General features: G+C 41.1%; 2 protein-coding genes across 3 annotated transcripts; one reads left to right on the top strand and one right to left on the bottom strand.

Moving 5' to 3' along the window:
* Positions 1–72: 72 nt before the first annotated feature.
* LOC134673753 (BSD domain-containing protein 1-like) lies at positions 73–13,824 on the bottom strand. Its single transcript, XM_063531772.1, has 9 exons — positions 13,649–13,824; positions 12,182–12,278; positions 6,618–6,734; positions 6,122–6,179; positions 3,802–3,899; positions 2,432–2,643; positions 1,899–2,021; positions 1,387–1,499; positions 73–640 (listed from the first exon to the last, which is right to left on the bottom strand). Exons 1-9 carry the CDS (start codon positions 13,660–13,662, stop codon positions 324–326), a joined length of 1,149 nt encoding a protein of 382 aa, XP_063387842.1. The 5' UTR covers positions 13,663–13,824; the 3' UTR covers positions 73–323.
* Positions 13,825–14,981: 1,157 nt separating this feature from the next.
* On the top strand, positions 14,982–26,769 carry LOC134673744 (uncharacterized). Of its 2 annotated transcripts, none has more exons than XM_063531760.1 (10): positions 14,982–15,123; positions 15,556–15,726; positions 16,922–16,999; positions 17,338–17,479; positions 18,424–18,655; positions 19,740–19,929; positions 21,252–21,351; positions 23,495–23,629; positions 23,899–24,020; positions 26,586–26,769. In XM_063531760.1, the coding sequence occupies exons 1-10, from the start codon at positions 15,064–15,066 to the stop codon at positions 26,745–26,747; spliced, it is 1,392 nt and encodes a 463-aa protein (XP_063387830.1). In that variant the 5' UTR covers positions 14,982–15,063; the 3' UTR covers positions 26,748–26,769. The 2 variants fall into 2 exon arrangements, with proteins under 2 accessions (XP_063387830.1, XP_063387831.1); XM_063531761.1 differs by lacking the exon at positions 19,740–19,929 and adding an exon at positions 19,545–19,734.
* Positions 26,770–27,656: the final 887 nt, after the last annotated feature.

Genomic DNA, 27,656 nt, shown 5'->3' with positions numbered 1-27,656 from the left:
AAGTTCGAACTGGTTTTCTACCGTCATTTAAAATCTATATCTTTAGGTACTTAAATAAAAGTAAACAAACAATTTGTACATTTTCGGGTAGTTATAACATTTATTGGTTAACCGACCAAATACAAAACCGCCTGGATCAGTCACTGAACCTGACTTTAACCTACATTATTTGATCATGTAACGTTTTCATTTACCCACAACTAGCTTAAAGAGCCATTTGAGGGTAGATTTTGTTTACTTTTATTTAAATACCTAAAGATACAGTATAGTAATCTTACAGAGCAAAACTCACATAAGACGATTTATTCTAGTGTATGGCCGGATTAAACTTTCTCTTCGTCAATGTCAAATTTCTCCCAACTCTCATCCGAATTGGCGCTAGCATCATCCTTAACTTCCTTTTCCCCAAAATAGTCCTCCACCAAATCGTTACCACAAACGTCAGATTTACCTTTTTTGACGCCATTTTTGTTATTTCTGGTTTTAGTGTTGCCAGTGTGTTTCTTGTTTTTGACGTTGTTGTTGGCCAGGTCGCGGGATGATGTCTGTTTTGTCTTCTTGCTGGATATTTCCTTCTCGTATTCTTCTAGAAGTAGCGTTTGTTGTTCTTCGGTCAGTTCCACGTCATTCGCGAAGTCTTCTGTGAAGAGAACATATAATTTTAGTTTAGAACACATAGAGTTAGACCGAGAAGAGTCTGCAGCGATTTTGATAGCACGCGAAATGCAAGTGTTATTTTAAACTTTAAACTTCTATGAAATTATTACGTATAAATACTTTCCAATTACGCTTACGCAGCACCAAAGGTTCGGTTGGCTCGCTTTGCTCGCTCCGCTCGCTTGGATCACTTGGCTCGCTCCGCTCGCTTGGCTCAGTTGGCTCGTCAACTTCGCTGTCGTGTTAGTCTATATTGTAACAAATCGTCGGTAATAACTTACTCACCGTCCTCCCAAGCCACAGTGTCAGCCAGTACCAAAGGTTCGGTTGGCTCGCTTTGCTCGCTCCGCTCGCTTTGCTCGCTCCGCTCGCTTGGCTCACTTGGCTCGCCAACTTCGCTGTCGTGTTAGTCTATATTGTAACAAATCGTCGGTAATAACTTACTCACCGTCCTCCCAAGCCACAGTGTCGGCCAGTACCAAAGGTTCGGTTGGCTCGCTTTGCTCGCTTGGCTCACTTGGCTCGTCAACTTCGCTGTCGTGTTAGTCTATATTGTAACAAATCGTCGGTAATAACTTACTCACCGTCCTCCCAAGCCACAGTGTCAGCCAGTACCAAAGGTTCGGTTGGCTCGCTTTGCTCGCTCCGCTCGCTTGGCTCACTTGGCTCGTCAACTTCGCTGTCGTGTTAGTCTATATTGTAACAAATCGTCGGTAATAACTTACTCACCGTCCTCCCAAGCCACAGTGTCGGCCAGTACCAAAGGCTCGGTTGGCTCGCTTTGCTCGCTTGGTTCGTCCTCTACTTCGGTTTCGACACCGGATAGTACTTTCTTGGGGCTCCTGAAATATAATAATTGAGATTACTACATATAGTGTAAACTCTATGTAGCGACACTCAAGGGACCGGACACTTTATGACGTTAAAGAGAGTTTTCGTTAAAAATAGAGAGAAATTAATATTAAACTAGAGAAACATGTCGACGTCGGGAGTGAAACGTATTAAATTTTGTATAATTGACCGAGCTAAGCGAAGATCTGTCAAGTTTTCAGCCGATTCTCGTGTGTGAGCGAGTCGAATAATTATTTAGAATTTTTGTCGAATAAGATTTTGGAAATTATTCAAAATGGTGCAGGTCTGTTCGCGCAAAATGTCTCAGCAAAATGTCAAAACTGAAATGTCTAAACGTCAGCAATAAAGAAATTGTGTTTAAAATGCGAAGGTTTTACATTAATACTTACTGTTGTATAGGCTCGGTCTGTTGTCGGGGTAAATGTGCCAGTACGGGATCAGTATCTGTAGCCGGCAGCTTACGCGCGGCGGCCGCCAAACGGTCCTGCAGTAGCGCTACACGGAACAGGTACCTGAAAAAATATATACATTATAATATTCTTTCAACTACTTCAAAACTATAAACATATAGCAATATGAATTATCTCCAATAATAAACAATATCTGGGAGGCCGAGCTTTGTTCGGAAAACATATAAAAACTCAAAAATGCGCGTTTTTTCAGAGACAATACCTAGCTAGATCGATTTTTCGGCCCTGGTATATGGGGGTTAAACCAAATTTCATCGAAATCGTTAGAGCCGTTTCCGAGATTCCCGAAATATATATATAAATAAAAAAAAATACAAGAATTGCTCGTTTAAAGGTATTATAGATTATTGTAGCTGCAGCTGCGCAATCCGCATACGCACACACACGACTACACACGCGCGCGCGCACACACGCATACACACACACGCGCACATATTACTCGGATCCAGTACCTCTCCCAAAAATCTTCATGAGAGACGGCGTCAGGCACAAGCTTGTCATACATCGAGCGCAGCAGCGGGGAGGCGGCGAGGCGCTTGGCGGCCGAGCCGGGCGAGATCAGCTCCGAACCCAGCTCGAGGGAGGCACGCCACGCGTCGAGCTCTGGGCTTGAAGCTGGCACGAGATATGTCGCGTCCACGCGTTGGAGGGCTTCCAGCTCTTTCTGAAATGTGAATAAGTTTTAAATCCATTACGTATATTAACGCATGGTACCAAATTATAGCCTCGTACCGCCCACCATACAAAATTATACCCAAGGAAATTAGAATCTTGTTGGATTTTCAATTGAAAATGCAACCCAATTGGGTTGCATTTCATTTGTTCGAAAATTTTACGAGACAAATGTACTACCTACTTTGTTTTTAATTAAGGTTGACATTGCATCGAAACTGAGTGTACATCCTAATGTACATTGGGCGGCAAGAGGATAGTGTTTGTAGTTTTTTAAGTAAAAAGCTAGCCCTCTTAACCAATAGGGGGTATTACTGCAATGTTCTGCCGCCAGAGTGTAGCACTAAGCTAGCTAGCTAGTAAACCATAGAGTATCTTATACATACTGCGCCTTAAACTGTTTTTTGACAAGTTTTCACAGACAATAAAATATGACATTGATACATCAAGGCGCTTTGTTAACAAGGGCCTACCGGGAAACGGGAAAATAGAAATTTAGTTATCTGCCTCTATATCGCTCGAATATGCAAGAGTGATAGAAGTTAGATAACGAAATTTCGATTTTCTTGTTTCGCGGTAGACCCCCAGATTATGATGGATAGTGGTAGTGGCGCCCCCTAGGCAGAGTTTTGCGTAATAATCCCTATTAAAGCATCAAGGTACTGAAACGTCGGTTACGGTAGATGTCGCTAGGAGCGCCTCTGTTACTCACCAATGGCGTAACATAAAAAAGTCACAAAAAGTTTCGGTAGTCAATGCGAGGCGTTCAATATCTCAAAAGGTTTGGACGAATCTATTGAATTAATATTTGAATAATTATCATAAATTGATAATGTTAATAACTTTCACTTTTTCTATAATTATTAAAAGGTATTATATGACAAATAAATGGAGCGCTAAAATATGTAACACCAGTTTGAAAAATAGATATTTTGATTTGGGGCTATTCATAAATTACGTCATTTCAAATAAAATTATGGACATCGGATGATGGTAGCGTAACGTAGGAGGAAACGGGGTCATTCGAAGCATGATTTTTGGATGATTTTAGGGGGGGGGTCAAAAATCGATGACGTAATTTATGGACAGCCCCTTTGGAATTTGTTTGGTTATATGAAAGGTAGGATACAGAAAACTAAGTGACACTTACCTTGTATGTGGACAGCATAGTGGTGTCTCCAGAAGACAAGATGACTTCTGTGTCCTCTTCATCATCTGGTTCAGGGTTGAGGACTGTGCTCACTTGACCTGAATACCAATAATAGTACATTACTACAGAGGCCGGGACGAAAGGGGTTGCCGGCCGAAGACATATAGACGGCCGAGCGAAGCGAGGCCGGATAGGTCTGAGCGCGGGCAACCCCATTTCCCGCCGAGGTATGTATAGTGCTTTTCTCAAACATGCAATGAAATAAATAAAATAAAAAATCCACGAAACCCAAGTTTTATTTATACAAAAAACTAAAAGTAAACTACACCCAAAATATAACCAACACGTACTTATATCATTATCACGCGTATGTTTTACACGAGTCGTGTATTTTTACTACCCGTATATTTTCATGTATCTTTGATTTTTTCGCCTTGTATCCGTCTGACTGTCGTTTTCGTCACATAGGTTTACATAGTCTTTCATGTTGATATCATGTTTCACATACATCGTTGCTTTATGCATGGAGTAAATAAGTGTAATGTCCACAGTGTTGACGAATTTGTAGTTACATTCATTTAAAATATGCCACAAAACTGTTTCTAATAAACTGTAAGTAATTTTTCTTAGTTTCTCAAATAATAAAATTGCCGCAACCATATACATACTTCGTCTTTGACTTGGCGGCTGAGGCAGCAAGTTATTTAAAATCAATTCTGCTTACGCTGCCAATTCCAACACCTACGATTACAATTAATATTAATTTCATTATTTCGTTGGAACTCATATTAAAGTAAAAAAATCAACAACGCACCATAAATCCAATAAAACAGAATGAAAATTTTTCAACTTTACCTCCATAACAATTTAAAAAAAAATAACTACGCGTGTTTGAGTAGACCTTTTTACCGCTAACGTTTAGATGAAATATTTTAAATGTTTTTATTTGTGTAGTTAAATTTATAATTTAAAATTATAGAATTTGGTTAATAATGTATTATTTATGTTGATTTTATACAAATAAAACTGCAAGTTATAGCAAACATTGTTTTTTGTTTTTTTTTATAGGCGTAGTGGCAGAGTGTCATTACGAACCATAAAGCAAATACTGCCTCTAGTTTTTTTTTAATGGATGAATGCCAAGATGCTGTGTCAAAAATATCTGTAAAATGAAAATTAAAAAAGAGGACTTTGCCGGCCTAGGCCTGCAAGATTTGTATGAAATTCCATTAACTACCTTTTGTCCTAGCCGCACCTGAAACGTCATACTTCGCAGCCTATTATAAGGAACATAACATCAATATTTCATTGCATGTTTGAGAAAAATATTTAAAGCTTTATTTCACTACCTATTTCGTTGGATCTTCTATGCTTTTACGATATTTTACATGTCATGTGTTGTTTACGTGTCGTAGTTAGACCAAGTCTGCAGCGATTTTGATAGCCCATGCAGTGCAAGTGTTATTTTGAACGTCAAACTTCTATGAAATTATGACGTATAAATAAAACTTGCACTGCGTGGGCTAACAGACTCGCTGCAGACTTTTCTTGGTCTAACTCTACCTTCCAACGGTTTCCTGTGATCTTGACAAAAGTGTTGGTTTTTAAACTAAACTGCAAAACGTAATTCAAGACCATAAAAAGTAAGACAATGTTGCCACTGCAATCATTTGTTTGTAAAATTGTAAATTCCTTTTGATAAATAATCACGCTAAGATAATTTATTTATTAGTAATTTTACTCCTACGATTTAAAGAAGTACTTTTATTTACTTATTTTTAGGGTTCCGTACTCAAAGGGTAAAACGGGACCCTATTACTAAGACTTCGCTGTCCGTCTTCCGTCCGTCCGTCCGTCCATCCGTCTGTCACCAGGCTGTATCTCACGAACCGTGATAGCTAGACAGTTGAAATTTTCACAGATGATGTATTTCTGTTGCCGCTATAAAAACAAATACTAAAAACAGAATAAAATAAAGATTTAAATGGGGCTCCCATACAACAAACGTGATTTTTGACCAAAGTTAAGCAACGTCGGGAGAGGTCAGTACTTGGATGGGTGACCGTTTTTTTTTGCTTTTTTTTTGTTTTTTTTTTTTTGCTTTTTGGTACGGAACCCTTCGTGCGCGAGTCCGACTCGCACTTGCCCGGTTTTTTAGATAAATACATGACGCGCTAGTAAAATGTGGCAACATTTTCTTACTTTTTTTGGTCTTGAATTACGTTTTGCAGTATACTTTTAAAAAACCGGCCTAGTGACCGCGACCAATCGTAGTGTGTGAGAACGTTTGATCAATGAGAAAAAAAGTTTGAACGCTCACCGATAAAACTGCTGAGACTTTTCTTCATCACATTCGCTGGTGACTCTGGTTCATCCAGCTGAAACAATTAACACGATCATATCTTTTAGTTAGGTTGATTTATAAATATATATGATTTATAAATATAAATGAAATGTCAGATACTTACTTACCATATTTAATTACACAAACGGGTCTACTACTTTATAATTTCATTGTTTTTTTTTTACCTTAAATTCCGACGTTTCAGCTGCTTTGGTCCCGGAAAACAATAAAAATTATATCACGGTAGACCCGTTTGTGTAATTAAATATGTGTACAAAACGCGAGTGTATAAAGTGCTATACCTACTTACCTGTTTAGTAGTGAGAAAACAAATCGTCAGAAAATCTGAATAATCTCAATCAAATTTTCTCTTTGTGACAAAAAAAAAGTTGAAAATTCAGTGGCGTTCTTAAAATCCTGGTCCATGGTCCTTGCAGTAATTCTTCATATAAGTTAATTTATTTTTGATTACCTTGAGAGTTTTCCCGAGGGCTGTAGAGGTTGTACTGAAAACATGGCTAGCTTCGCTCTTCACTGCAGAGCCTATCTCGTCCAGGTCCTTCTTAACCATAGAATATACCTCCGCTGACTGAAATATAATACAAACATGTAGTTATAAGTAATATTATGAAAGATTGATACTACTATTACCGGACCTTATACCTCAGTATAAGGTTGAGTCAATACAATATAATTTTAGAATAAATAGACAGAACAAAAAAATATACCTATTGTTGATTCAGATGACATGAGGCTGTGCTTCATAGGGTGGGTCAAAATTATTTTCGTTGTATTTTTTTTTATCCCAAAAAGTCCCCCCCCCCCTCTAAACTCGGTAATTTAGAGCAAGTATTTCATGCAACCGATGATGCCAAAAATGCGGGGGTGCGCGGGACGAGGTGAGCGAAGTCCCGTGCCGTGATTGGTCCGTTCAAAGACACGGACGTCACACAAAGACACTTTTGAATCGAACATGGAGTAAAATTACCGTATGCGTGGCAGAGGGGGTAGCGCGACTATGCTCAGTCTGGAGGATGTTTTGTCTGTGGCAATAGCACTCGACTTTCTTTTGTTTATTTGTGTCTTTGTGTTTTAACTAAACTTAACTATCAACAACACTATTTTACGTTAATAAGCCCGTTAAATCTTGCCTATCATACTGTTACTTAATATAACTTCATTGAGATCCGCGCAAAAGAGCTTAGTCGACTTATTTTAAATATCTAATTAAGAGTAAACCAGACACATTGATTTTCAAAAGATTATGTTTTCTGTTATCATGGGATTTTGTTAAGATGTCTGCAATATTACAACTAAAATATTTAAATACCTACGAATATTATTGTAAAGTTTAAACAAGATAAAGCTGTTATCGCATGATAAAGCTCATAATAAGATTATTAAGATATTATCTACATTCATTATTTTATTATGCATGGTGGGATAGAATAGCCAAATGGTACAAATAGCCTTCTTAAGTTATTTAGCTAATACATAGGTTGGCAACTCGCCAAATCTTGTAAGAAGATGGTATTGAACGATTCTGTGACCTCAGACAGGACAAAGGTTCTGTCTAGCTCTAGCCTGTATAAGTGGTATCGTCTTGCGTCGTCCCATTCGTTTTTCGTCAAGTTCTTAAATTAGTCCTATTCTGCTTTCGTCACTCATTCTACATTGAAAGCCACCGACGATTGTGACGAATGTAGCATAAGTGACGATAGCAGAATAGGACTAATTTAAGAACTTGACGAAAAACGAATGGGACGACCCAAGACGATACCGTATAAGTATAATAAGATTAAGTGCAGGTATAAGCGTAAGGAAAGTAGACAGATTTTCGACAAATATACTAGGAACGGCCGTGTCCATCGGTGAACTCTACAATCTACATATCTTTATATTAATGTTTACGAATTTTCACTCAATTGTGGTGGATTATATTACAAATAATACAAATTAAGTTTAAGTAGTTTTACATACCTATACCTAGAAATGTAAGGGATGACCAATACTAATTTTGGCTTCGCTTTTCTTAATTTTTATTTTTCGACTAACAATATTTAAATTATAATTTGTATTTTATTGATTTACCAAAACATGCTTTGGCTCGACCTCTTTTTTTATCGAAATCACGGCTTATCAGGCAAAGATACCATAACAGATGAGCTTTATTTTAATTAAGGTCATCGTCATAGCTTTTTGCCAAGTATCAAATTTCTCGAAGCTTTTAACCTTTTAACCGCTTAGAATTTTTCATCGAGCGTGCCCGTGTCGCCGCCGGTACGAAGTTACACAAAGTTTTGTCTTATTTATCAGACTGCGGCGAAATGAGCTAAATATCACAAAACGTATATATATGTTATTATGTATGTATACACCGTGTTTTTTTTGATTTCCGTTAATTTCAAGGGTGCATTCCTGAGCTTAAATCAAGTAACTTTCTCAAAGACACCGGTATTCTTATTAACTCCATTTCGGAGATAATCAATAATTTATTTTTTTCCTATAAGGCCTCTACAAGAGTGTACACTTGCCTTAGGGCTGGTTTACATATTGATTAGTGTTTAGAATGAGTTCATACATTTGCTACTAAACCATAGTACAATCTCAGTCGATCGATGTTCGAAATGACATTGATATGTCAAAGATTTCAATTGTTTGGTTGAGTTAAATGTAATGCCCGTGTTATAACAACGCTATATGCTACATTTAATTACTTTTTAAACTAATTTTTTTTGAAAAAAAAAAACAAAAAATATTTTTATTAATGAAAATTAACTATGCCATTTAGTTATCTTAAATGTACTTAACCATACCCCGAAGTTAACGGAATTCAATAAAAACACGGTGTACATATACAGAGTGATCAATCCAAATGGGTCAGTATGGAGAAGTCAGAAACTATGAGAGATAGCAAAATCTGTTCTTAGGAACCATGGCTTCGATTTTAGATTTAATAATAATGGCATTAATTTTTTTTTTAAATCTATCATACATAACCGGGATTCGAACATGGTCAATATTCTTGTTGTTTCTTTGTATGGCAACTTTTAAACGATGCGTGATAGGTGGGGGGTGCTCGGCCAAATATCATAGAGGGCCCCGAGACAAAACAAAGTACATTAAAAAAAATCAAAATGGCCGACTTTTTTTTTAATTTTTTCAAGTTGGTCCGAGAGCGCTGAGATTCGGCATGCGGCGAGCGGGGGGGCCCAAGATTACAATGTCAAAAAAATATTTTTGGAAAAATTCAAAATGGCGGCGGACACGGGCAAAGTAAAATTTTCAAGGAGGTTAAGCGAGCCCGAAGGGCGAGCTTCATGCCGGGAGGCCGAAGGCCGACCCCGGTGGAAGGCCGAATGCCCTGAGCCTCCACCCCGACTCCCAAAACGCGAGGCCGAAGGCCGAACTGTGTAAATTCGGTGCTTCCAAGCGATCTACCAAGTCAACTGTCTTGATGACCGAAGCCGGCGGGCCGAATGCCCCACGGCGAAGCGTCGAGGCTTGCGAAGGCCGAAGGCCGAGCTCTGCGTAGGGCCGAAGGCCCGAAGCGTCACACGAGAGGGGGAAGTTGGAGCTTAAACACGACCCAACACTTTTCCTATTGGGAGTCGCTTTTTGGGCGTCGGGGTGGAGGCTTCGGGCCTTCGGCCCTCCACCGGGGTCGGAAATTTGCCCGTGTCCGCCGCCATTTTGAATTATTCCAAAAATATTTTTTTGACATTGTAATCTTGGGCCCCCAGGCTCGCCGCATGCCAATTCTCAGCGCGCTCGGACCAACTTGAAAAAATTAAAAAAAGTCGGCCATTTTGATTTTTTTTAATGTACTTTGTTTTGTCTCGGGGCCCTCTATGATATTTGGTCGAGCACCCCCCACCTATCACGCATCGTTTAAAAGTTTCCATACAAACAAACAACAAGAATATTGACCATGTTCGAATCCCGGCTATGTACGATAGATTAAAAAAAAATGAATGCCATTATTATTAAATCTAAAATCGGAGCCATGGTTCCTAAGAACAGATTTCGCTATCTCTTATAGTTTCTGACTTCTCCATACTGACCCATTTAGATTGATCACCCTGTATATGTTATTATGTCTTTTAATAACAGTCTCTTCTTAGTCGGCGTCTTCATTGCTGAAGGTCGTGTCTAGTTTGAAGAGTTTCCTGCGCGATGTACCATGCTTTTCAAAGTGTTGTCCTCGGCGATCTTAATAGCTTCAGGTATTGGCAAGCCGGTGATGGTTTTTATCAAGTCTGACCACCGGGTAGCGGGGGATAATAACAGTCTACGGCAGTTAAAATTATAGCTTGCCCCTTTTTCTGTGAGATTTGGCTTAAAGGGTTGGGTTGGGTTGGCATTCAGGGTATTAAAAAAACAAAAATTTGACACAATTCTAGGGATTGAAGCGTTGAATGTTTTTATCCCACTACCGCTATCCGGTACGAAGGACCACTAAATAAGTGGTCCTTCGAATCGGATAGCCCAATATTGGAATGGTTAAACTGTATTTAGTTTTATTCAGTTTTGTCAGAGAATACACAAACTGAAAAGCAAACAATGTCTTAATTTCTGGTTGTGATTTACATTGCTCAAAAGCGGTCTTGAGTACTCCTAAAGCCCGCTCCACCTCGTGCGCGAATCGCGGTGCGAAGCCGCGAACGCGAGTGTGGAGAGGGCTTAAGGTCCCGACGGGAGTATCACAATGGGGTTGGCAACTGTCAAAGGTTTGCATAGATGGTGCCATCATAGCTTGCCCCTTTTCCTATGAGATTTGGCTTAAAGAGCTGGCATCCAGGGTACAAAAAAAAAACAAAAATTTGACACAATTCTAGGGATTGACAGGGCAAGCTATGATGGCGCGATCTGCCAAAAACTTCGACCGGCCAACCCCATTATCATTTGATCACGAGCCACTTGCGCAAGCGCCCCGGCCTGCAACATCCATTAAAATGCAGTGTCCAGTGAAGCAGCAAGCAATTATGTGGACTCTCCTTTTGATCCTTGAGCTGTCATTTAATTTCGTTATTAGCTAGTTGCTAACCGGGCACGCGAATCAGGGCGAAAACCGATTTTTTTATGCACTCAATATCGTCAGGTGACAAGCAAAGTCACTAATTACTACCACAAGTTAATTAGCCATAGAACCATATTAATACTTACCTAAATAAGGGTGATTTTTGTTTAATATTTTATTTAGTAATTAGTGAGTTTGACTCATATGTAGGTAGTAGTTATAAAAATAAACCATATTTGAACAAGTGAACAGTATTATAATTATACACTCATTGCAACATTATTTGCCAGCCTGTATTATTTATAAGCATAGAAATAAATCCACTACTTGACGCTAGATGTCGACTATGAAAGAACTCGCGCTTTGGTAAGAAAAATTATGTAGGAATTAGCACTCCTTTTCTCTTATATTCCTCTATGTTTGCAAGGGATAATTTACTATTTTTAAAGTTATAGACAATATACTGTCACATAAACTGTAGACCAACCTTGAAATTTAAAACATAATAATTCAAAAGTTGTGTAGCTCCATAGCATATAGCTTCTTGGTATATTATAGTATAGTATACCAAGAAGGATTTTTTTCATCTTCATTCATGTTACTATGCTACTCGGAGTAATTAACAATGGAGCCGCGATTAACAGGCGTTCCCCTCTGTCGAAAATAGGCGGCCAATGGTCAACCACATGTCAACCATATGTATGGACTGACGTTTATCTGACATGACGTACCTATATATTTGATGTGCCCCTCCCTCGCACAAAAAGGCAGACTATTTTGTACCGAAAATTTTTGACATGGTGTCTCCGTTGGTTATATCCTCTAAGCTATGCTATGTGAAAGTGTATGTCAAAGATTTTACATCCAAGTTTGTCTACATGCTGAGACGAGGCAATTTTGTTTTTCCATTTTTACATTCAAAAGAAATTCAATTTCCCTGCCATCACTCTTGATTTAAAATCAACTGCACACTTGTATGATAAACCATAAGGGTTAAAAGACAGAATGAGACATACCTTGGTCTTGGCCGAAGTGATCCAAGAGTCCCACCAGTTGCCAGACGGCTGTTCCACTTGCGGAGTACTGGGCTCACTCGCCTGCACATCAGGAGACCTATCGAACCACATAAAAGTTTTTCAATAACAATTAAAATGGTAAAAATGTTATTAAAAGGAAAAAAGTTGATTAAAACATTCACAAGATGTCCATTTGACCCGGTAAATTCCTGATTTCACTAAGGGCCAGTTGCACCAACCACATTTGACAGACTGATCAACGTCGACCGGCGCGCCCCGGCGCCTTACTATGAAACTTTCCATACATAAACATTTAGCAAACTCTTTAACGATACGAACAGTTTGGTGCAACCGACCCTAATTGTTGCAATGAAGGTGTTAAAAATGTCACCCGAGTCTTAAGAGCAAGAAAAACATTATGTTCATAAGACTGCAGTGGCGGCGCGTCCAAAAAAGCCGCTTCCCACCGGCTTGCCTGTTTTTGGACGTTTGAGCAAAGCTGTAATGGAAATATGTGAGCCAAATTAGCCCCGGCTTGCCTATGAATATGTTTGACGCGCCGCCACTGTAAGACTGCTAAAATCTTAGCTTGGGTAAAAAGATTACACAAAAGATGTAAATTCAAAATGGACACTCATAAGTTATTTTCGGCCCACTGAATGATTCACACTCAGAAATCGCTACTACTTAAAAGTATAGGAAAAATCTCTGCTAGTCAAAGAGAAAGCTAAAGATTCTTCTTTTATTTAATGATTATTATAAAGTTTAAAAGAAAGAACATGTACAAATGAATGAAAATAATATTTATTAAATCTTCAAATTGTGTTCTTTTGTCAATACAAAACAATGAATTAGCAACTAACTTAGTTATGCAAGTTTGTTTTTAAAACAAGTCCTTGACTCCAACAAAAGCAACTTAACTATTGGTTCTCCTTAACATAATTAATTTAAGTAAATAATAAACATACATTTAGGTAATAACTAAAACATTATAGGTTATCTACCTGCAGTACAGAAATCTTGTCACAAGGGTACTGGTTATATCCTGTTATGTAGTTCGTAAACTAGTTACAGTAATATGTGACCTATTTAACTTCATAAATAACATTTCCTACTTACAGTCAACAATGCAACTTAATGGCATTATGAAGGATAATGATTATGTTTTGCGATTTACAATCACATTTGACCGTAGCGTTGAAATCTCGATAGCAAATAAGCATAAATAATAAAAGGAACTGATATAACTGAGATAATTTATACAATCTTATGGCCTTACATTAGAATATACGCAGCAGAATAGTTAATAATTTCATAATAACCATGTGTAGAGATGTTGTTTACAAAATAAAGTATGGGAAACCAATTAAAAACTGAGAAATCTGCATTTATGATAAGAAAAAGCATGTTGACATCAACAATAGTTAGTTTGCAACAAACATTGTCCGCAAATTCCGCAATACTCACTTTTCAGCCATCATGAAGCAGGTTCACTTAAAATGAAAATAAAAGGGGCACATGGGTTTCTGCACATTAAATTTGGTCTGATTTTGTATGTTTTGTTACACGAAATTTACAACAAATTTGACATAGTTTTGTTTGCGTTGACATAAGACAACTTTTTTTTCTGCGTTAAAAAGTAGTGCTGCGCTGACAGTTAGAATTTATGCCTGGCAACATTAAAGCGAGCACGGACAAAACTTGGACAAAACTGAAAGCCTACTATAGATGGTCAAGCAAACCTTGTCAGTAGAAAAAGGCGCGAAATTCAAATTTTCTATGAGACGCTATCCTCTCGCGCCTACATTTTTCAAATTTGCCGCCTTTTTCTACTGACAAGGTCTGCTTGACCAAGTATAGTTACTAGTCCTGTAGCGCTGGCTATATTTTGAGCCCTAACTTAAAGTAATATTAAAGTCAATTAGAGTCAAAAGAGAAAGATCCCCGCAATTTGGGAATTTCGGTTTTCGCGGTAGCCGCTCAGAACATCGAAATGTTTGGTTCTGCAGGTTTTTAAATTTCGAGCATCTATCTCTGTCACTCTAATTGCATCTTAATTGGAGTAAAAGAGAAAGTAGCCCGAAATTTACGAACTACGGTGTTCCCAGTAAACCAACAGTAAACCCTCTGAAATGTTGAAACCTTTTCACTGTGGGACCATCTGCGTGATTAACCTCATTAGCACCTTGAGGTGCGGTTGGCAGCGCGTAGCACTTATCTTTTCTTTTGGCCATGTAATGTTTTGGCAACACTGCTCTGTCAACAACTTCCGCATTTGGCTTAAAGGTCTCATAACCAGGCCATAAATTCCAAAAAAAAAACAACTTCCGCGTAATTTAAACAAAATATATATTATAAAAACAATACAATGGATTTCGCCGTTTACATAGTTAGTTTACATAGGTACAGTCAAGGAATTTAAATTCCGACCCATTTCGTACTTTGTCACAGTGACAACCGTATGAGGTCTCTAGCGGCTTTCATATTGATTGTCACTGTGACAAAGTACGAAATGGGTCGGAATTTAAATTCCTTGACTGTACCTACATAGTATCTTCTTAGTAGTTTGTGGGTACGTATAAATATAGTTCGATTTTCTGCCAAAATGTTATTAAAGATTTTAACTTAATATTTACAAAATTTGACATTAAGTACATAAATTTACCTAATGCAGCATTTCCAGCATATCTTTTGGTTGAATTCTAGGTAGGTACAAAAGACGAACAAAAAACATTACCTCCCTTTCATCATTTGGGTAAAAATAAATACAACTAGTTGCAATTAGCTAACAGAAATAACTTTCATTTCTTGATGGGTTGTTAAAATGGCAATTAAAAATAACAAGGGCACTTTGCTTTCATTCTCAGTTTGGCGTAGGTACTATGGCCGAGACTGGCAGAGTGTTTCGCGTTATTTTACTTTTACAATGTTTTATGAATGTGGTAAGTACGCAATTTAAATATATATTTTTAAATCCATACCTTAATAATGTTATAAATGCGAAGGTCTGTCTGTCTTTCTGTCTGTGTGTTAAATACCTCTTCACGCTTAAACTGCTAAACGGATTCAGTTTAAATTTGGCATAGAGATAGATTGAGTCCCGGGGAAGGACATAGGATAGTTTTTATGCCGGAAGTCATCCCTAAAGAGGGTGGAAAGGGGGGTGAAATTGCCAGTTGATTGGTGTAAGCAATTAAGCATATATCAAGTTCAAAATTATTGCCATTAGATTTTATCCAGGCGCTATACTTACTCTATCTGCTGGAACTAATTTCACACAGACGAAGTCGCGGGCAAAAGCTAGTATGAAATATATTCAAACGCATAACGAGGTAGAAAAAGTCCAAACCGTAAATATTAGTTTTGTATTTCAGTTGGGCTACGACCCGAAGAACCACCCATGCTGCCAGGAACCCGGCCAGAACGTCACTCTGGCCATGATCATCGACGCCTTCGAGATCTACGGACACGATCCTACAGACAAGTTGGATCATTTAGCGCACTACCAGCTTCAGATGATGAAGATCAAGCACGCGCCTGATCAGGTTGTGTTTTGTTATTTTTGTACAGTCGCCATCAGATATATCGGAGCGGCCAAGGTGGTCACAAATATTTGAACACGCCTCTATTGTCAAAGCGTTAGAGTGTTTGTTCAGATATTGTGAACACCTTGGCCGCTCCGATGTATCTGATGGCGACTGTACACCTAGGTACGCGAGAGCCGCTACCACCGAAGTTCGCAAATTGCAATTGTGGGCATCTTTCTCTGTCACTCTAATTACGCGAAAGAAAAAGACACCGGCAATTTGCGAACTTTGGTGTTAGCTTACGGTAGGCCCGCTGAACCCTTTTTAATCCTATTACTAGGTCTCCGCTACGCCAAATCGTAGACCAGGGGACTGTATGTAAGTATATCATTCGTGAATCAACTGGAAGACATTTAAAATTTCCAGAAAATGAGTATTTTTTTGCCACTAGCACAGAATAAATAATAGTACTAGGTACAGAAGACTCACCCTCTAACAAAACGCGTTTGTCACGATCAGCAATATGGCCGCTAGGTGGCGACAGCGCCACGCGCGGCTTATGGCAAACCCCAAAATTGGGGTCGAATCGAACGGATGTAGCAAAGCAACGAAATCGCGGAGTAGGCCACGCCTGCCACTAGCCACTCTAGGTAAGAATAACGGGCAGAAAGTAGAAGTCCTTATAAACTTACATAGCTCTTGATAAAATTGCACAATGCACCGATACCTCTGGCCTATAACCGCGAAAATCGAAGTTCGTCAAATGCGGACATTTTTCTCTGTCACTCTAATTATGTCTTAATGAGAGTAAAAGAGAAAGATCCCCGCAATTTGCGAATTTCGGTTTTCGCGGTAGAGGCGCTGCACTCTGCAAATACTACAAGGCTGTCGCAGCATTGTATAGGATCCCATACATTTCACAACTCTCCTCTTTCCGCACAGACTCTACCATTGTGTCTGAACTACCCCAAAGTGTTTCGTTTGCGGAGACGAAAAACGTCTATGGGACAAGCAATTACAATCTGTTACCCCGGCTACACACGTTAACTATAAATCGTAGCGATTAATAACAAATCGTTGTCGATTATCGTAACGATTTGTCATACACACGGTAGATAAAATTGCGCAAATCGGACTGCACAGATTAATCGCTACGATTTATAGTTACGTGTGTAGTCGGCATTAACGAAATTATTTTGTTTATTACTTGCAGTACATGATCAACGAGCTAGTGCACATCGCTGTGGATCATCTCGGCAGGTTCATCCACATGCACGTCAAGGAGCTGAAGGTAGAACTGGCCATAGACCTTATTTCGTTGTATTAAAGTTCATTTTCTGCTCGGTTACGGTGGACTGCTGGTAAAAGTCGCGGGAGTCCGCTGGATGCGGGTGGCGCAAGACCGGTCATTGTGGCCTTACTTCGTTGTATTAAAGTTCATTTTCTGCTCGGTTAAGTACTAATGTGGTCGGTGAAGTATACAAGGTTTGATGACCTGGTAAAGATCGCAGGAGTTCGCTGGATGAGGGTGGCGCAAGACCGGTCATTGTGGCACTCTTTGGGGGAGGCCTATATCCAGCAGAGGACGGCCTCTGGCTGATATGATGATGGTACTAATATTGTTTGCAGGTACTCCTAATAGCACTGGAAGACGCGACAGACAACATGCTGACGATGTATGACAACCATAACGCCATTAAGACGGAGCGCGTAGCCACATACAACCAGGCCTCAGGTGGCGCCGTGCCTTCAGAGTTCTATCTCAGTCAAGGTACTGCTATACTACCACATAGTCAACAATGCGATAAGACAGCATGCTGGTGATATACGACAACGCCATCAAGGGGTCAGGATCGCCACTTACAGCCAGGCCTCAGGCGGCGCAGTGCCTTCAGAGTTCAACCTCAGTCAAGGTACCATATCATTACCCTCCCCGCGTCGAGCCCCTCATTATGCCAGCCCCGCATGCGAGTCTCATTACATTGCGGTTTTTGCCCGGTCGGTTAAATTGGACGTAACCAACACTCCGCAATGTAACAAATATCGCATGCGAGTTTGCGCGCCGTCTAAACCAGCTCTTAGGGTTGTGTTTTCCCACGGAATCAATGTGCTTGCTTGACGCCATGAAGTAGGTTTGGTATCAAAGTCGATAGTTGGGATCTGAGTAGACTATTTTATTGAGATTGATCGTCTGCAGTGTTTATCATCAATTTTCTATAACATGGGGATTTCCTCCTTAAATAATCGTCAGTAAATAAAGGTGCGTCCAGACCTAGCGAAGCCATGATTACACTAATTGTTTGCGACATACCTTTGCCCAAATCTTGACGTACCTTATCACCATTAGAACTTTGTTACAGAGTACTAAGTATTATAGGATTGCAGCTAGACCCTTTCATTGTGTAGTGTATCACAATACTACATGTAGGTAGACATAACTAACAAGTTATTGATATAAATATGTGGGTATGCCGCTCGCGCTTGACCATGTTTTTAGTTTAGAATGAACCGCCATTGAAGTCACATCGTGTTTCTTTATATCGCCCATTACGTACATTTCATGTGGCGCAGTCGGTAGGATGCGAACCCACGCTCCCAAAGGAAATCTGATTTCCAATCACCACCATGATTGAATGAAACTAATATATATTATTTCACCATTGAAGTCACATCGTGTTTCTTTATATCGCCATTTACGTATATTTCACATTGCAGAGTACTACTGCGGCCGAAACGTGTACATCTTCATGTCAGAGCTGTATAGTGACATCTACAACATGGGCCGCGGGCCGGCGCCCTACTGCAAGGGCCGCGGCTTCCACTTCCTCGGCTTCGTACACTTCATGAACGACAACAAGTATTACCTCGAGGAGGACCCCAGCTTGGCCTTTGCCACTGATAATTATTTGCATGGGCTCGAGTGCCATCTTCAAGTGTGCATCTACAGGTGAAGATACCAAGTTGTTAAGTTTTCTCGAAAATTATAGGACTGAAAGTTGTGTTTATTTATAATAGTTTTTTGTAGATGTCCACTAATCTAAAGCCCCCTCCAGACTATGCGCGTGAATCGCGGGCGAAGCCGCGAACGCGAGTGTGGAGTCGATTTCGCTGTCTGCGAAAATCGACGCCACACTCGCGTTCGCGGCCTCGCGCCGCGATTCGCGCACGAGTGTGGAGGAGGCTTAACGTACTAGAATTCCAACATGACTCCATTAAGGATGACTCACGGTAGACCGGGCCGGGTCCAGGCCGATGCTCCCGACACGTCATTTTCTATGACGACTGATCACATGGATCGATCATCATCAACTCTGTCGATTTGATCAGAAATGAAATTGGCGTCAATCGCCAATTTTAAATTTATGGTGATATTAAAGCCCTCTAAATTGAAAAAATGCCCCAGAACGAAAATACTGGCCTCTCAAATTGGTATTCTTGCGTCCGCACCTCATTTTATCGGTAATATCGGTCATTATCGGCGGTTGAATTCGTTGAGCCAAATTGACGTTTGCGTCCGCACGTCCTTATTCGATCGGGCAATTTAATCAGATTGGGATCGGGCAATTTAGTCTCGATACGCCTGAATAAGAATGATTGACCACACTTGGAGAATCTACCTATTTAGCACGCACTCACTCACTCCAACACTGGCCTTCTACTTCCTCACACTAGAAATTCGGACGAAATCTCATTATGACTCTTATGACCACACTTGAAGAGCCTTGCGAATTGCAATCCTCAACAGTCTGGGACAAATGTTAAAAATTCGCAGAACGCCAGTTGACCTGCTACAAATTAGAACGATCTTTGCCCTATGACCTATGACTGTTCGCCAGATTCCCTTTCAAGAAAGGCTTGCAGCACGAGCGCGACGTGGTGACGCTGCCCAAGGCGCTGGTGAAGTGCGGAACGGAGGTGTACAAGCTGCCGCCGCTGACCGCCGCCTCCTGCATCATCACCTCCGGCTCCTTCATACTCGACTTCAACATACAGGGCATACGGTTCCGACACTACGACTATATGCTAGTAAGGTTCCCTTTCAAGAAAGGCTTGCAGCACGAGCGCGACGTGGTGACGCTGCCCAAGGCGCTGGTGAAGTGCGGCACGGAAGTGTACAAGCTGCCGCCGCTCACCGCCGCCTCCTGCATCATCACCTCCGGCTCCTTCATCCTCGACTTCAACATACAGGGCATACGGTTCCGCCACTACGACTATATGCTAGTAAGGTTCCCTTTCAAGAAAGGCTTGCAGCACGAGCGCGACGTGGTGACGCTGCCCAAGGCGCTGGTGAAGTGCGGCACGGAAGTGTACAAGCTGCCGCCGCTGACTGCTGCCTCCTGCATCATCACCTCCGGCTCCTTCATCCTCGACTTCAACATACTAGCATATAATCGTAGTGTCGGAACCGTATGGTTCAGCATATAATCGTAGTGTCGGAACCGTATGGTTCCGACACTACGATTATATGCTAGTAAGTAAACTGGTCACCCACAAGATGGACGGACGACCTTGTTAAGGCCGCCGGAAGACGCTGGATGCAGATCGCTTCCAACCGGTACGAATGGAAGTCCAAGGGGGAGGCCTATGTTCAGCAGTGGACGTCTTATGGTTGAGATGATGATGGTTACTAAGGATATTGAGCTTTGCTTGTTAAATTATCTAGTCTAGTTATTCATAAAAGCTGCAAACCTCAATTACCTAGCTAATAATTGTTTGTCCTTATCTGTTATTTTGACTTATGTATTTGTAAGAAAGGGATAAAATCTAATCTGGACTAAATCAGCACGTAAAGTTTTATGAAGAAAGGGGTAGATCAGAGGGCCTACCGCGAACCACGTTCGACGTGTTGCCTCTCTGTCGCGTCGCGCTTGTAAATTCGTACGTAAGTGTGACAGGGAGGCAACACGTCGAACGTGGAAAACCGAAATTCGCAAATTGTGGGGATCGTTCTCTTTTACTCCAATGAAGGCGTAATTAGAGTGACAGAGAAAAAGTTATAGCCCTGGTTCATGTTGATCATGGACGCTTTTATGGTTGCGCGTTCTTCTTCTGTGCCTACAATTGTGATACTCCCGTCGGGACCTTAAGCCCTCTCCACACTCGCGTTCGCGGCTTCGCACCGCGATTCGCGCACTAGTGTGGAGCGGGCTTTAGGAGTACTCAAGACCGCTTTTGAGCAATGTAAATCACAACCAGAAATTATGCTCCAAAATACTTCCCGGTACATGAGGGACATTGTTAGCTTTTCAGTTTGTGTATTCTCTGACAAAACTGAATAAAACTAAATACAGTTTTACCATTCCAATATTGGGCTATCCGGTTCGAAGGACCACTTATTTAGTGGTCCTTCGAACCGGATAGCGGTAGTGGAATTAAAACATTAAAACACAAACATTTTGTTTATACGACAACGGTTTCACTCACTTGAATTTTTAGTCGCTATTACTGGCGACATGTTTCGGGCCCGTCGGGGGTCCTTCCTCAGGCTCGAGGCGGCGACTGCAACTCGTGCACTGACACAAACATCTTGTTGATTTATCCAGTTTCTACCGAACGGGCAGGCGTACTACACGAAGGAGAAGTATACCCCCCTCTTCTGCGACCACCACGTGTGCGAATGGAACAACACCAACTTTTATGGAGGTAACGTCATGGACATTTTATTCGTGAACAAAAGTTAGTAGTTACACTGGGTTTAGTTCTAGAACTCCTAGGTGCCAGTATTTTAAGCGGTTATAGTATACCTGTGGGGACCAATGCTTCGTTTTAAAGATAGCGCAAAGCGAGACATGTTGCCCTTGCGGATCGTTCCCACCAACTGGGAAAGGGAGGCTGAAGATCGCGACCACTGGAGGAAAACCCTGGGTGAAGGGGTAGTCGCACACGATGAAGCGTGGTTAAGCCTTCTTCACACTAGGCAAGAACTGAGACACCAGCGCGGCTCTCCCACCTTCGTCACCGGGCACGGCATTCTCCTGCCAGCTACGCGGTCGCGGCTGCCGCTCTCGCATTGGACTTAATAGCCATTTGCGGAAGTGCCGCACTCTTAATATAGACGCCGTTTAAACCATCATCTTATTGATGTGACAGGTCAATGATGATGATGTGGGGACTAAAGGATGACTCATGTTAGACCGGGCCGTACTTTTCTACTAAAGGATGACTCACGTTAGACCGGGCCGTACTTTTCTACTAAAGGATGGCTCACGTTAGACCGGGCCGTACTTTTCTACTAAAGGATGACTCACGTTAGACCGGGGACCGGGCCGTACTTTTCTACTAAAGGATGACTCACGTTAGACCGGGCCGTACTTTTCTACTAAAGGATGACTCACGTTAGACCGGGCCGTACTTTTCTACTAAAGGATGACTCACGTTAGACCGGGCCGTACTTTTCTACTAAAGGATGACTCACGTTAGACCGGGCCGTACTTTTCTACTAAATGATGACTCACGTTAGACCGGGCCGTACTTTTCTACTAAAGGATGACTCACGTTAGACCGGGCCGTACTTTTCTACTAAAGGATGACTCACGTTAGACCGGGCCGTACTTTTCTACTAAATGATGACTCACGTTAGACCGGGCCGTACTTTTCTACTAAAGGATGACTCACGTTAGACCGGGCCGTACTTTTCTACTAAATGATGACTCACGTTAGACCGGGCCGTACTTTTCTACTAAAGGATGACTCACGTTAGACCGGGCCGTACTTTTCTACTAAATGATGACTCACGTTAGACCGGGCCGTACTTTTCTACTAAATGATGACTCACGTTAGACCGGGCCGTACTTTTCTACTAAAGGATGACCCACGTTAGACCGGGCCGTACTTTTCTACTAAAGGATGACTCACGTTAGACCGGGCCGTACTATTCTATGACATGACATCGCCTGTCATGTCATAGAATTTTCTACTAAATGATGACTCACGTAAGACCGGGCCGTACTTTTCTACTAAAGGATGACTCACGTTAGACCGGGCCGTACTTTTCTACTAAATGATGACTCACGTTAGACCGGGCCGTACTTTTCTACTAAAGGATGACCCACTTTAGACCGGCCCGTACTTTTCTACTAAAGGATGACTCACGTTAGACCGGGCCGTACTATTCTATGACATGACAGGCGATCACGTGATGCTTAATTTCCATAGAAAACGATGCACCGAAAGCTCCGGGTCGACACGGTCTGAGGGCCTACCGCGAACCCCGTTCGACGTGTTGCCTCCCTGTCACACTTACGTACGAATTTACAAGTGTGACAGAGAGGCAACACGTCGAACGTGGTTCGCGGTACGCCATCTGGTCTAAAGGGGGCTTTTATAGAAAATGCTAATCGAAAAGACAAATTTTATACGCATTGAGATGTATGTCAGAATTTGATCAGGAGTCAGGATGCTTCAGATTCTATCAAATATCACCTGGTTGGGCCCCCAGGAATTGTTTCCATAACCCTTAATGCAAATATTATTAACAATATTTATTTTTCACAGAAAACCTTAATAACAATTATAAATGTCCTGTGGCCCCACACTAGGCTATGCCTGTCACGTGGTAGCCGAATTCGTTATTCGTAAACCAAAGGTTTAGTAAAAACGAATCTAATAGGTAAAGAAATAAAGTAATTCAGTTTTGATATTAAATCTACTTATGAGCGCTGTGAATACTAAGGTTTGTGTATTAGTTTGTGTGTGTGTGTGCATTAGGTATTTAATAGAACAATAATTTACATACTTACTTTAGATTTAATTGTTTCAAATAATATTTTTATCTTTTCAAAACTAGGTCCTTTCACGATTCCGGGCGACCCTGGCACCGGTCTGTCACCCATACCACCATGGTTCGAATCCAGCACGCTACCCCCCAACGCCTATACCACTCCGAGTGGCAACAATGGATTTGACACCAACAACGTTACATGTAAGTCCACGATCATACAGGCTGACATTTTAATCACCAGCATTTCTGCGCAGTTACTTTATAGGTCACAGAGTAGGGCTGGTGATTAAAATTTCACCCTGTATATCTCTCTAATATTTGTGGCAAAGATAATAGAGTGTATAGAGGCGGATTGTCAAACTAAATGATGTAGCCACTGTAAATTTACTGCCATCTTTCGACAGAAGATTAAAACTGTTAGAGCGCCATTTGACTTTGATCCTTAACCACTGGTTGATGCTTTTATGCAGACTCTCTAGACGGCTGCTGGTACATGTTCCCTCCGAACTACGGGTCAATAGCGGGCATCAGCTACCTGGACCCGCTCACCATCAATGAATATAGATTCACGTGCCAGGGAACCGGCAGCAAGGTAATTATATGTACTTGTTTTTTGTTCCTTAGGACTCAGAAGATCAGGCCCCAATTTCACATCGGTGATAGGTGCGACAATTGTAAAACATCACTGTTGCTGAAGTCACAGGCATCCATTTGCTACGGTTACCGCTTACCATCGGGCGGGCCGTATTCCTGTTTGCCACCATCATTGTAATATTTTAAAAAACTTTATTTTATCGGAAAAAAACAGATATTTCTCTTGCTATGTTTATGACAATTGTCACAAGAAACACGACAATTGTCGCGAAATTCCGATATATAGTAGTATACCCTATAATGGGCGTGGAACCATTACTGAATGGGACAAAAAACATAATTCCTCTAAAATAAGTATCTAAAAGTAGTTTATAAACACTGGTTGTATATTATCATAAATAAGAGTCCTAGAGCTGTTTCAGTTTGAAGTTTCATTAAATTTGGTTGCTTTTTAAGAAATTGGCGTCAACCCAAAAGTTGTCGTGTCACTGAAAAAAAAGACCACTACGAATTCTTAACAACTTCGCTAAGAGAGGTGAGTTAATTTATTAAATTTCAACTAATTAATACTTGATGAAAACTAGAATGTGTTTTGTTAGTTGCATTTACCATGAGATAAGGTATACAACACACTATGTTGTGAGTCCACAGATGTAAAAAAATAGTGGTATTTGGCCCAATCCCATTATAGGAGCTGTAAAACTGCGTACCTCCTATGATGGGACAATTGACAGAATGATGCTTGCCATGCCATAATTTCATGTTTAAACAATACAGAAGTAAAATGTAGTTACGAAATATGTCAATCAGGAGGTATTCTCGGACTTCGGATAAATTAATATCGTTTTTCCAAACTTTTATTTAACGTGCCCTGTTAGTTAGTGTGGGTCCAATCTTGTTAGCTGAATTTGAGCCACTTTTCGATTTCCGATTCAGTTGAAATTTTGTGTAAGTACGTAATTAAGTATGCAAATCGGATGATAATGCAATATTATGATAACATGGACCTTATCTGATGATGGAGACAGGAGGTGGCCATGGGAACTTTATCGCAATAAACCCTAACTAATTGTGTTTGGGTATATTACAATTGTCTCGATGGATCTAATACAATAATAATTGTCTGTGGAAAGAAAAATACATTCAGCGATAAAAGCTTATACCAAAAATTGATTTTTTTGCCGTAACTTATTCCCCATTTCAATATTTTATACTGATAGAGCAATGTCCATTATAGGGGGCCCATTACTGGATCCACGTCCATTACCGGGGGCCCATTACTGGAGCTTTGGTGTCCATGACTGGAGAAAAAAAGCATAGTTTTAATTTGTTAAATATGTGGAAACTAATTGCTGTATCTTTGATACAACACGCCTAAAACATGAAAGACGGGTAGGACTTTCATCTTTTAACACGCTAAGCGGTAGACCATTTACATGTATACGGGAAATATCATAAATACTCCAAATTTCCTCTTAAATGTCCCATGACTGGTGCTGTTACTATATAACTCATCTCCTGTCAAGAATTACCTACAATTCTTCTAAATCATGACAATTGTCAGAAACTTCGCAAGAGAAATATCTGGTCTTTTCGATATAATAAAGTTTTTTAAATAATACAATGATGGTGGCAAACAGGAATACGGCTCGCCCGGGGTCGCCCGATGGTAAGTGGTAATCGTAGCCCATGGATGCCTGTGACGTCAGCAACAGTGATGTTTTACAATTGTCGCACCTGTCACCGATGTGAAATTGGGGCCAGTTGTCTCTGTCTAATAATAAATCTGGATAACGCTGCGTCTTAAGCCTCCTCCACACTCGTGCGCGAATCGCGGCGCGAAGCCGCGAACGCGAGTGTGGCGTCGATTTTCGCAGACAGCGAAATCGACTCCACACTCGCGTTCGCGGCTTCGCCCGCGATTCACGCGCATAGTCTGGAGGGGGCTTTACGTAAGCGAACAATTCGCGAACGCGACGCGGCGCGGCAAGCCCAAGACGTTCGCGTTCGCAACGAGATCGCCCACGTAGGACACTTCTATAGGTATCAAAGGATTGATTCACCCCGCGCTGCGGCTTGCCGTGGCATTAAGCCTCCTCCACACTTGTGCGCGAATCGCGGCGCGAAGCCGCGAACGCGAGTGTGGCGTCGATTTTCGCAGACAGCGAAATCGACTCCACACTCGCGTTCGCGGCTTCGCCCGCGATTCACGCGCATAGTCTGGAGGGGGCTTTTCCCTGAGTGGGTCCTTTTTTCGTACGTTCCTTTTTCTTTTCTCTTAAATATGAAGCCAACCATGATGAGACGAATGTATTCTTTCTAAAACTGTCATCGGAAGCATTTTAACCATGAATCAAAACTTGATGATGATTAGCTAGGCCTATTCAGGAAATTACCATGTGAAGCGGCTCGGTCCGTCTGTGTCGCCCTAGACAAACATACACACAGCCGAAATGCTTTGAAGGAACATCTACACTGGCTCCTTTATTAGTGGTTAATATTCTCTTTGCTCGCACGTAATCCTCGCGAGTTGACCAGCCCCTTAACTACTGTTTCATTCCAGGGTCTATACTGGTACCCGCAATGGATGGGCGCTCCGCCGCACCACCCATACCCGCAGGCCGGCGATATGCCCAAGCACGAGCAGGGCCCCGGAGACGCCTTCTACCCCCACCAGCAGGGGCCGCAGCCCCCGCCGCTTATCGTACCACGGCTAGCAGACTAAATATAGATTGTTTTTTAAAATATGTTTTTTTTTAATAACATGATTGATGTTTTTCAGTGACCTCTATTATTATGTGAAAATAAGGGTGACAGTTTGCAACTACGGTTGCATAAAGCATGTGAGTGGATGGAAGCCTATCCTATCCGGATGGATTGGTGACAGGTTTTAAGGCAGTGACACACTTATCCCACGTACCCTAGCAACGTATGCCATGCATTGCATACGTGGCGTACGTGGGATAAGTGTATCCCGAGCTTTACTTTGTCGTCATCATCATATCAGCCGAAAAACTTCTGCTGATATGCCTTAAAAACCTCTATAGTGAACGATCGCGCACTGATGCTCATTCATTGCTCCTAATCAATAGGGTACATGGCTGCAAAAAACAAATCACGTTTGTTGTATGGGAGCCCCACTTAAATATTTATTTTATTCTGTTTTTAATATTTGTAATAATAATTTTACTTTTAATATTATAGCGGCAACAGAAATAGATCATCTGTGAAAATTTCAACTGTTTAGCTATCACGGTTCATGAGATACATCCTGGTGAGACACAGACGGACGGACAGTGGAGTCTTAATAGTAATAGGGTCCTAGAGAGACTCTCGCTGGGTGGTTGGATCAAGGGTCAGATGCAGAAGGCGGTAATTTTGGACACGGCGCGTATAGTACGTCGATTCCTCACTCTGCGGCCCTGACCACCGGCAGCTTGGGCCCTGCCCCGCTGCCGCCGGCAACCTAGGTTATGGTTTTTATAATTTATAATGTTGTTTATATGTATTTTTTATTGTTTTTTATGTGCTTTGGTATTTTACTTTTATATTCATGTTATAAACAACCTAACTTGCCCCTTACCGCATACGAACATATATGGCGGATATGATATTTAACTTTATTGACAGCTAT

Source organism: Cydia fagiglandana, chromosome 19, assembly GCF_963556715.1.
Source record: "Cydia fagiglandana chromosome 19, ilCydFagi1.1, whole genome shotgun sequence".
Classification (NCBI taxonomy): Eukaryota; Metazoa; Arthropoda; class Insecta; order Lepidoptera; family Tortricidae; genus Cydia; species Cydia fagiglandana.
Note: the sequence above shows the minus strand (reverse complement) of the source record. Positions and strands in the feature narration are given on the sequence as shown.

Excerpts from the sequence above, each read along its gene's own strand:
- LOC134673753 (XM_063531772.1), bottom strand. Across the intron at positions 6,735-12,181 it reads TCACTTCGGCCAAGACCAAG|TCAGCGGAGGTATATTCTAT; the intron begins GTATGTCTCATT and ends ATTATATTTCAG. Across the intron at positions 1,500-1,898 it reads CAGACCGAGCCTATACAACA|GAGCCCCAAGAAAGTACTAT; the intron begins GTAAGTATTAAT and ends ATTATATTTCAG.
- LOC134673744 (XM_063531760.1), top strand. The coding sequence starts at position 15,064 with ATGGCCGAGACTGGCAGAGTGTTTCGCGTTATTTTACTTTTACAATGT. Across the intron at positions 21,352-23,494 it reads CAACACCAACTTTTATGGAG|GTCCTTTCACGATTCCGGGC; the intron begins GTAACGTCATGG and ends TTTCAAAACTAG. Across the intron at positions 24,021-26,585 it reads GCCAGGGAACCGGCAGCAAG|GGTCTATACTGGTACCCGCA; the intron begins GTAATTATATGT and ends GTTTCATTCCAG.